Here is a 10,724-nt window from a genome sequence, read left to right as displayed (position 1 = left end):
TGCACCTAAATACAAAAAACATCAAGTTTATTTTAAATCTGCCTGCTTTAAGTAGACATAGGCCTATGTGAGAGAACCATTGAACAACTGAGCAACATTGCAGAAATATTACTTTTTCAGCAAGTTTTGCTACCAATGAGAAGCTGAAACAAGCTAAGGGATGGTGGTAGCAGGTGATACGCCGGGTTTGAGAGGGATGTGAGAAAAAGCCGATAGAACAGACAGCTGCTTTCAAATGTATTGTCAGAGCAGGCTTATGGCAAACTAGTAGAGCCCTGGTCCCAACTGTCCCTGAGTCACATGCAGCGTCCAAGTGGAATTGGGAACAAATGTCCCATAGTATCACTCCTAGAGAGAAATCAGATCATTATTTCAAAGTGACATTGCTTTACCCCACAATGAGTGTGTCCCTTCCCATACCCTTGTTATCAAACAAAACAACAAATCTGAAAATGTTTAACAATTTATTACAAAAATACAATCAAACCTCCAGATGAATCAAAAATCATTGTACAAATTTTCAAAAGTTGATAGGACCAAGAACATAAAATTACTAGCTTTGTACAACCAGTACACATGATACCCCTATCTGTAGTTATACAGCCATATAGACACATTCTTAAATAAAGTTTATACAAAAAAACACACATAATAGAAACAACATACATCTTATTCTCATGTGACTAGGCCATCCAAGGCTCAGTCAAATCTCAATCATTGCCGATTTCTTCAACATTGTTTATCTCCAGACAAAGAGGACTTTATCAGTATACACTTGACCTTAAATATAGAAAGAAAAGGACAAATCCAATTAGCATAAGCTAATGTGGGGCAAATTATTGGATAGAAATTGTACTATTCTGTGTACCACATTGATTGCATTTATTTATAATAAACTTTATCAATCAACTTTATCAACTTACCAAGAGAAAGTTGAGATACACATTATCCCGAGAATCAGTTCAAAGCCATAAAAGCACAAAAGAATAGCATTGAGTATAAACTCAAGCCTCAGCACAAACGTCTGCAGCAGCAGATAGTACACACAGAGCGCTGTGCATGGCACCAGCACAGCCACACTCACTGACATGGCCAGCTTGTGCTCACAAAGGTTCCCCTTCCAGCCTACAAACACAGAAAGGCCACAAAAGCATTAACCAGTGTGGACAGTGCCGTCGTCATCGTATAAGTGTGCACTTCTGGCAAATATACCCACCATAAAAGAGTCTGAGGATTTCTACACCAAGAAAGAGAAGAAGCAACACAATGTCCAGGATGAGATTTGGCGATGGATATGGAAGCATAACACCTGTATGTAGGGGAGACACATTAGAACACTCAAGAGGTCTTAATGCCCATCTATCCAGTAGCAGTAGGAGCATACTGTACTGTTGTTGGTGGCACGCCTACTGTCCTGCCCCAGTCACTTACTGTCTTGTGCCATTTGCCTACTGTCCTATGGCACTTGCCATCTTTCTATGGGTTAGGGTTAGAGATAGGGTTGTTATAGTGGGCAAGTGGCACGGGACAGTGGGGAGTGATGCGGGACAGTAGGCGAGTGGTGTTCGCCACCAATAACAGTAAAGTACCGTTGTTGCTCCAGCTGCTTCTCCATAGGCTACACGTCATAGCCTAATGCCTAGAATAACATACCTTTATACACAAACATAAGACACTCTGCGACAAAGAAGACAGCAAAATACCAACTGTTGAGGTAAAGGAGAACCTGCAGTGGTGTGGAGGAAAGCTGTGAGAATTGTTAAGGCGGGTCTACAGTCTACCGAGTATTTCCCCCCAACAAAATTCAGTACAGTGTGGCAGACTACAGAAGCCTTCTTTTTTCAAAGTAAAAGGATACTATTAGATGTTTCCCTGCAAAAGAGATACACAGTTATTCAACAAAAGAGGACAGGTGAAGAATTAATGCAGGCAGAGGTTCTGGACACGAACGACTTGTTATCATCACTAAGACGATAATCTAGCAAAAGACAACAGTTAACGTTAGACAGTCATGCTTGCTTGCTAGCTTGGCTAAGTTACGTCGAAGCACAACAATATATTGTGCTGCAAAGCGGTAACGTTAACGTTACAAACTTCTCAAACATAAAATTCATGATGCTTCAAAAAACGTACAGGGAAAGCGAACCAGCTGGAATTTACACAATTTGAAGTTAACATTAACGTTAAAGTTACTCATAATAATTTACCCAAGATTTAGAAGCTAGTAGACATGTCAAGTTAAACTGTTTTGAAGTGACAGTATCTCACTTGATGAGCAAACATAACCGTTTTCAATTCGAGACTGGTTCATTTTTTTGAAAACTACAGCACATTCACTAGTTATCTAAGAACTATATGTACAGCTATTCTGCATTTTCTACATCCAAAGCTTGAACGAAGTCTTCGTATTTCTACTAAACATACAGTGAATACGACTTACCACTGCCCGCCATGTTGAAATACCATGGAGACGGCGTCAATACTGTGGATGTTGTATCGCGGGACCAGACGTGACATCAGTTCTCCTTCTGCCCTGCCAGTTTCCTACAGCTTCCAGCTTCCTCCAGTCCTTCTGTTAGTTTGGTAAGGAATAAACCTTTTTTTGGACAGTATCCACGCAACCTTATCGTTCAGAACATGAAAAAAAGTAGGCCCTAAATGTCTAATGCCAAGAGCATTTTCAAAATAATCAATAGGCTAGTAGCCTAGGGCCTAGGCCTAAGTCATAGCAAAATTAACTATTTAATATTACAACCTACTTATGCCTTCTTCACTATTATTTGGTCTATCACCAAAGACTCCTTCTTTTGGAAAGACACAAACACCCAGAGATCCACTTTGCTTTCTTTAAATGGGGCTTGCACCTCACATCCGCTGCATGAACTACTGGTCAAACAACAGAGGGTTTTCATCTGGAGGTTGCTTCAACTTCGCTATAATAAGGACTGTTATAGAAAGTCATTTCTGCCCACTGCTATAACAATTTACGACTCATCTTTGTGCTAGGAGAGGAGAACCATATTCTGAGCGACAATGTACAGTTTACAACCAATTACACAGAGACTTCATATCCTAAATGTATTTATTTTTTACTTGGTTGTTTGTGTGTGATATATGATATTATTAATTACTACTGTTACACCATAATTTCCCTCTGGGGATGAATAAAGTAATCTATCTATCTATCTATCTATCTATCTATCTATCTATCTATCTATTATGCATCAGCCTGTCTATCTCCATAATTTGATATTAACTTGGAATGGAATGGATATACTCAAACACTTTATTTTTGGACAGTACACATTGGACACATTGAACAAAAATACAAGAATAAAAGGCACTGCCATCCTACAGCCACAAGGTGGTAGCATTGCAGGTCAGTTGTTAATATGAGTGGTTCACAATTAGATTCAAGAAGGATAGCACTGGATTGCACTGTGCTATTTTCTGTTTATATCACCATGTACTCTATTGGTTGTCAATCTGTGGGCCTACTGCTCCATGATATGTACAGATATTTCCATAAATGGGCACAATTTGGACAGCATTTTCAATTGCAGCATTTTACTTTCAGCTGACAATATGTCAGTATAAGTTATAGAGATGTCTTGGTGAGGTTTAAGCTGTCCCTTCATGGAATTTCTTCTTCAGGAGGCTTGTCAGGCCTGCTGGGACAAAATGAAGTTACAAGAAAAAGTGGGTCACATCATCAGCTTGCCGTTCTGCTGTAAAACAACGTGTCGTAGCTGTAAGTAAATGATATGCAGGATACAGACCATAAATAAAGACTGGTGTTGCAACCGTCATGATGATTACAACTGCCATTCTTACTATGTTCTGTGGCCAGAACAGTGTGCTTTCCTGGAATAGGGCATAACACAGCTTAGTTCAAATTCTTCACATACAAGTACTCCTTGCTGACCTTTTCATTTTTATTGTCATACCTTTGAATGGACGTGGTTTACAACTGGCTCTTCATAATCCTCTGTAATGGCCAGATTTCCATCTGGAGGGCAGACATTAACAGTTATCTACTACCCTGTAAAGTTTGATGTCAAGCCCATTATTTCATAAGTACAGAACACACAGTATTCTTGCCACCCCTTCAAATGGGCCGCAGTCCTACTTTGAAGCACATACCAAATGCTTCAGTGGTGAAGACACTGGTGGGGGGTTCAGGTGCTGTGGAGAAATACCGTTAATTGTAACATATTACTAATTGTGCCCCATCACAAAAGCAAACACATACACATCTGTCTTACCTTTAAGGACAGTCAAATAGATGTTGATCTTCAGGTCATTGAACCATCCAGGTAACTCCACACGGCAGCCATAGATGCCACTGTCATTTTCTTGGACATTTTGAATACTGAGGGAGACATCCCCCTCTCTGACTCTTCCTTGGAGCTGATACCTTTCCGACTCCCTGTATGTTACCCTGCCTTCGTCATCGGTTGACAGGAGGGTCTCCGAGCATTTTATCCAGGGCACCTTTCCTCTTCCCCAGCATATGCTTGTGGTGTAGTGGATCTTGGTCTTGTACATGCAGGACAGTGTAACTGTTTCCCCAACCAGTCCAACTATTGTTACGCACTGTACTGTGGAAAGAAATAGAGATCTTTCATCAGATTTCTTCTGATGCATTCTGATGCATCTTCTGGAGCATACTTGGAATATGTTGTATAGCGGCTTCATTTGGACCACCAGCAGTGAACTGTTAAACATTGATGGACACAATACATGTACCTTAGGATGCTTTATGTTTTTCCTCCTAATGATTTGATCCTAGTGTAACACATTATCAATACAACATTGTGTGCAAAAGTTAACTAACATACAACAGAAAGAATTGAATGAATAAGATAGTTCCTTACCTCCAAAAAACATTAAAAGAACGATAAAACATGTTAAAAAGAAACAAGACATTGTCCCTGTTGCAAAACTCTGTAGTGTCGGAGTTATTCTTACCAACTTCCTTATTCCGCTCTAAACTGGGATAGATGAAGTCAGCCCATGTTGACCAATAATATCTTCCTTGCTGTCACATACATTTTTCTGTTTATTTTCACCCCACAGTGTATTTTTAATTAAACCATTTCAATTTTGTTAAAGCAGCTTCCTGAATGTATAAAGTCATTTAAAATAGTTCATGATATAAAACCATCTATTTTATACATTTCCAGCACCTATATAGCTTTTTTCTCCCCAAATTAAGCTGTATTAATATAAACATTTTGAAGTGCTGTGAAATACATCAGGGTTACAAAGTACAAAAGGTCTAATAGAACTGCCAACTACCAAATAACTTCCTAAACAAAGACAAATGTAGCCAGATACAGGCATGTTTGGCACAATGTCAAAATACAATCACTTTCCAGGATTGGCCCTTATTCAGTGTTTTTGACCCATGCAAACCATATGGCTTAATTTCAACAAGAAGCAAACTCAGATATGCTGTTGAGAGCAGCTGAGTCACAATTTATTCCTTTTTGAGTGGTAGCATGTGTTTTTAAATCTTATGTGTACATTTGATACAGACCATTTTTGTAAGACCTCTGAACCCATGTCCTTGTAGCTAAGAAGACGCAAAGGACAGTGACCACTGATTACCTGCAAAAACGTAAGAAAATCAGACAACTGGCTGTCTTTTATAGACTAAGAAAAAGTGTTTTAAGGAAAATTACCCTTACTAAGATCATTACAAACATTCCTTCTACAACTCTTTGCTCCTGTTTGACCTTGACTTTCAGAACATCCCTTATCCAAGGTCTGCTCTGTGCTTTTGTTCAGAGATGAAACACAGCTGCCAACATAGAAATATAGTCATCAGCTTGTCTATAATCTGCAGGCCACTGCTCTAAATTCCAAACTGATGGCAAAATAGTATATGTACCTGAGGTCTTTCAGCGGGAGCTTTAAGGTAAATGTTTTGCCGGGTTGCCATTTTCAGCCTACTCAAGAGGGTTAGTCATCTACAATGTCTGTTTCACTCTTGACATGTTAACATTGCGGAGTGAATCAAGCTTTTGAGGCGATCGTTAGTAGACCTTTTAACAGTACGGTCACCACATTAGCTGCAACAAGAACATGTCTTGCTCTCATGCTCTCACACAGTCATTCCAGATCTTTCTCTTTACTAATAGTGTCTTCTTGCACTCATGAAAAATCAAGCCAGTTCAGTTGGACAGTATATTTACACTGCATAGAAAGCACTTTGTGTGGAGAATCAGTGGAAATTTGAGTGTGCTTTTATAAGATTATCTTTAATGACTTTTCTGTCTCCCTTGAAGAGCAGGGACCTTAAGGTCCCTATGAATAGCTAAGGAAGCTGACCATGAAGGTTAAAGGCGAGTGTAGGAGGAATGAGGAGAAAGGGAAAACGTGCTCCCAAGAAGATATGTATATGAGAGGAGGGCCGGGGGAAGCTGTCTCAATTACAAATATTCCAATAAAGAAAATTGGCTCTGGCCTGCCAAATGAGATAAATATATCAGGGGGTCAATTTTCTGTAATTCCAGATGACTAGAAACACACCAGTCAGTATCAGACTGAAATGACTAATTCCTTGTTAAGTGAAATAGAACAGCATTCTATATTGGCACAGATGGGCAACAAAATGCAACAAAACTCTGCCAATGTAATCAAGAGCACCAATATGTTTGTAAAGAAAGCTGATGACAAATGACTCAACAACATGTTCCCATGGGGTCACTCTCCTATTGCACTACTGCAGGGGAAGAATGTCCAAATGTAAACAGAGTCAGAAGCAAGATTAATACTTGGGGATGGAAACAAACTACTCCAAACTCCCATCTGGACTGGGTTTCTCCCTAGTCTCATGTTGGGATTGGAAAAACTTTATGAATGGCACAACTCTTCATATAGCACATATAAGGAACCTTTTGTCAATGATAAAAAACAAATTGCAGAGCAGTGAAGTCCATGTTCCTTGAATTTCCCCTGGGGATCATAAAGTATCTATCTATCTATCTATCTATCTATCTATCTATGTTTTTTCCATGTCACATATTTTTACTTTACTAAAAATTTGGATTGGGCTGTGTACAGAGAGCACTGTGGTTGTCATTTGCATAATTTTGGCAACATCACGCCATCTCACCACACTGGCTCACCTGTTTCAAATTATTTTTTAATTGCTAATATCCTTTTCAGGATAGAACGAGACAGATTGTGAGATACAATGAGAGTTGTATAATTTTACAACCACATCTGAGCCCTCATTGGAAACAAGGTGTTGTTGTAGTGTGTTGTTATTGTTGTTGTTGTTGTTGTTCTGGATACATAACAACCACGTGAGCTCTAGCATATGGTGTGTTTTACTCCAAGTTTTCAAATTCACTTCTTTAATAACAGATTTAGTCTGTCTTCAGTTCACACTGAGAAGAGTATGGGCAAGAGTAATTGATTAGAAAGGAGGAAATCACTTATCACCATCATGGGTCCCTTCAATTTTTCATTAACTTTAAAAAAAAAAAGCCGAGCCACCTCTGACCATGTACATCAGCCCTATGCTGATGATATTTTAATTAGGCCTGAAATAGATGTGGAACACAACTGGATGTACACTGTAGTGCGTTCCCACAGAGATCAAGGGGTCCAGAAATGCAAACAGAGAGAGGATGCTGGGGGAGGAAGAGAAGACCGCAGAGGCAAACTGTGGTGACAGGGAAGCGGCATGGTGTTTTTTTTTTCTTTTTACTTATCCTGGATTAGAAGGCAATCTATCTATCCACAGTCAGGTACGTTATACTATTAATATTAAAATATCTGACCATAGTCCCTAGATGTCTGTTTTTAGGCTTTTGGTGTGGTGCTTTTAGCTGTGGAGGCTCTGAGAGAAATAAAGGAGGAAAGAGGAATGATCTCCTCAGAGGTCAGGGGCTAAGCAGGGAGGCTACCATGCAGTGGGAACGCACATTCCTCACATAGGACACTTTAGGGCTACCATGCAGTGGGAACTCACATTCCTCACATAGGTCTTTGACGAGCACTGAGGACAGATGATGTGGTATTATATTTTCAAAGCAGGCTAAATACACCCGTTTGCAATAGCGTTTGGAAATAAATGCATATCGTGTTATTGTGTCACATCATGTCATCTCACCATATCTTATCTCATCAAAACAGAAAGGCATTGATGGGTTGCAGACGTCTTTTCAGAACTCTTAACTGCACTCTAAACACTGCTGGGTTAGAAATAACCCAAAAATAACCCAGCGGTAGAGTCAGATAAGGACCAACCCAACATTGGGTTATCTTTAACCCAGCCTTTAACAGGCCTTTCATGGTGCAGTGACTTAACATTACACTCACTTCACTCTGCAACAGCAGTGAGGACGGAGTCTGGCATTTAAATTTGGTGCAATCTATGATTACCTGTGTGTCAGGGAAGTCGCTGAAAGCTGCTGGGAGATTTGCCCTAACCTCAGGTGACAGGCAGCCAAATACACACAGACCCATGGGTGTATCATTCTCGTATTGTAAATTTGTCTCTCAATAAACAAAACCAAATGGCTGATTTATAATAATAATACACAGTGTTTATAGCTAACCCTGGCATGCATGAACGGTATCTCTTCATTTTTCTTAGCAGCTGCTCTGGCTCTTGTGATTATAACCATTTTGTGGACTGATGACTCAATGAGTCACCAGAAGGCCATCAAATGATAATAGCTTGGGAATCTATTAGTAGAGGAAGATACATTTAATGTTAAATGGATATTCCACCATTTGGGGAATTACACTAATTTTCCACCTTCCCTTGAGTTAAACAATTGATTTTTACCTTTCTCCAGTTCATCCAGCCGTTCTCTGAGTCTGGCAATTCCACTTTTAGCTCCAGCCTAGCATAGATCATTGAATCAGATTAGACCATTAGCATCTCGCCTGCTAGCATCACGTTTAAAAGTGACTAAGATTTCCAGTAATTTTCCTATTTAAAACTTGTCTCCTCTCAAGTTGTGAGAGATGATATTCCATAGTGCACTAGATATCATTCAGTGGTGTTCCTGCTGCCTTTTTAATACCCCAAATTTTCCCAGCCTCTTAAGTTTATCATTACTTGCAAACCTCCAAATATCCAAAAAAGGAACATCCACCCATCTTTCCCCTCTGATGCATTAATAGCCAAATGTTGCTAAAACTGGTCATATTACAGACCTTAAGAGAGTCTCAGAAACAGCTTTCTGTTTTTTTATGATAACCCATTATACATCATCAGAGTGGCCTAGCTTTGGCATCTTGTAATGGAAGGTTTAATAACGTCTTTACTTATTCATTCCTATTATTTTAATTTGAAAATATTTAAAAATTCTATTTTTAGTGAGTTGATATGTAAATGTTATGTCTATAAATAGGAGACTATTGCCAACATATTTTCAATCCTTCCAAGAAAAAGAGAGCAATCCAGGCATTCCAAGGAGGGTGAAAATGAGGAAGGAACTTGGAAAAAGCCTTTATTATAATGGCTACATCGATTGAAAAGCCAACATGTTCTTCAAGGCTTAACATTCTCATATTTTCAATACTTTACTGCAAGATCAAGCCAGGTAGTGTTGCATGAATTCTGATGGAATTAAGTCTGATGCACTGTTCTCTTTCACACAGATAAGTGCACACTTACACACACACACACACACACACACACACACACACACATGTACACACCTACCCCCTCCACACACACATACACACAAATGTAAAGAGTTTAGCAATTACCCTTTTAGAAGAAGAAGAATTCCTAATATTCCTATATTTATACTCCTTATTATAATAATAAGAATTCCTTTGGGGGAGTAAAATTATTTAAACTCAAATATCAATTACATTGAAATTAGTCCATTTTAATTTATAATGTGTCGGTTTCATTTACATAGCCGTAAGTTTATTTGTTCTTTTTATGTGTGAACTTCTGTACAACCGTCTGTGTTCACATTCAATTTCCTGTGCCTCATGCCCCAAATACTACTGAAGAGAAAAAAGCTTCCCACATCAAGGGATGTGATTCCTTCTCGCTTGCACAATCCTCTGCTTTGTTAAGAGAAAAAAACGCCCTCTGGACGTCTTGTTGAAACTCCTTGGAAACACCATGGAGACATGCAGTCCATTAGGTTGGAGGTCTGCTTTGAATACCAAGAAACAGTGGTAGTGTAATAATATTTTTCCACTGAGCAAAACATAAAACACTCTGGAGAACACACAGTCAAATCCTTTTAATACTATCATTTGTAACTTTTCTGTTGTTATTTAATTCAATGCTTTTGAACCTTCCCAGAGAGTATGGGTCTCAATGGTGCTAATATGTGACATGTGCTAAAAGTATTGAAATAGGCCCTTTTGCAGTGTATGAATATTTTTGACATATGTCAGAAACTCTTATAGCCTGATTTACTTTATTGTGAGAAAGTCAGTATTAGATACTCTATATGTTTTGTTTATCCCAAATATTTAGAGTTAATTTTGCAGTATATTTCAAGCCAGTCACATTTGGAACAAATCTGGAAGGTTTGTATGGTATGAATCCTACAGATAATATGTTCAACCAGTCAGTGTATAGCTTTGGCAATCAGTATCACAGACAAACTTGTCATTTTCAGGGATGTGTTGCTCACAAAGTATGCTCTCCATATTAAAATACTCACATATAACATGAATTGTCGGCAAGTAGATGTCAGAGGTTCATGCTAGACACAGTCCATGCG

The 10,724-nt window shown here is 38.9% G+C and overlaps 2 protein-coding genes across 5 annotated transcripts; both read right to left on the bottom strand.

Moving 5' to 3' along the window:
• Positions 1-6: 6 nt before the first annotated feature.
• Positions 7-2,523, bottom strand: tmem216 (transmembrane protein 216). Of its 3 annotated transcripts, XR_006025866.1 has the most exons (7): positions 2,441-2,519; positions 1,859-1,872; positions 1,654-1,747; positions 1,217-1,309; positions 924-1,125; positions 667-780; positions 7-348 (listed from the first exon to the last, which is right to left on the bottom strand). XR_006025866.1 is itself a non-coding variant. In XM_042074971.1 (6 exons), exons 1-6 carry the CDS (start codon positions 2,451-2,453, stop codon positions 765-767), a joined length of 378 nt encoding a protein of 125 aa, XP_041930905.1. In that variant the 5' UTR covers positions 2,454-2,523; the 3' UTR covers positions 452-764. The 3 variants fall into 3 exon arrangements, 2 of the variants coding, with proteins under 2 accessions (XP_041930905.1, XP_041930904.1); XM_042074971.1 differs by lacking the exon at positions 7-348 and having other exon boundaries at positions 452-780; positions 1,708-1,747; positions 2,441-2,523; XM_042074970.1 differs by lacking the exon at positions 7-348 and having other exon boundaries at positions 452-780.
• Positions 2,524-3,268: 745 nt separating this feature from the next.
• Positions 3,269-4,961, bottom strand: LOC121694687 (hepatitis A virus cellular receptor 1 homolog). Of its 2 annotated transcripts, XM_042074966.1 has the most exons (6): positions 4,878-4,961; positions 4,266-4,601; positions 4,144-4,185; positions 3,948-4,009; positions 3,780-3,864; positions 3,269-3,668 (listed from the first exon to the last, which is right to left on the bottom strand). In XM_042074966.1, exons 1-6 carry the CDS (start codon positions 4,927-4,929, stop codon positions 3,622-3,624), a joined length of 624 nt encoding a protein of 207 aa, XP_041930900.1. In that variant the 5' UTR covers positions 4,930-4,961; the 3' UTR covers positions 3,269-3,621. The 2 variants fall into 2 exon arrangements, with proteins under 2 accessions (XP_041930900.1, XP_041930901.1); XM_042074967.1 differs by lacking the exon at positions 4,144-4,185 and having other exon boundaries at positions 3,269-3,671.
• Between the last annotated feature and the right edge of the window lie 5,763 nt (positions 4,962-10,724).

This window comes from Alosa sapidissima, chromosome 20 (genome assembly GCF_018492685.1).
Source record: "Alosa sapidissima isolate fAloSap1 chromosome 20, fAloSap1.pri, whole genome shotgun sequence".
NCBI lineage: Eukaryota > Metazoa > Chordata > Actinopteri > Clupeiformes > Clupeidae > Alosa > Alosa sapidissima.
The sequence above is the reverse complement of the archived record's forward strand: the minus strand, read 5'-3'. Positions and strand labels throughout refer to the sequence as shown.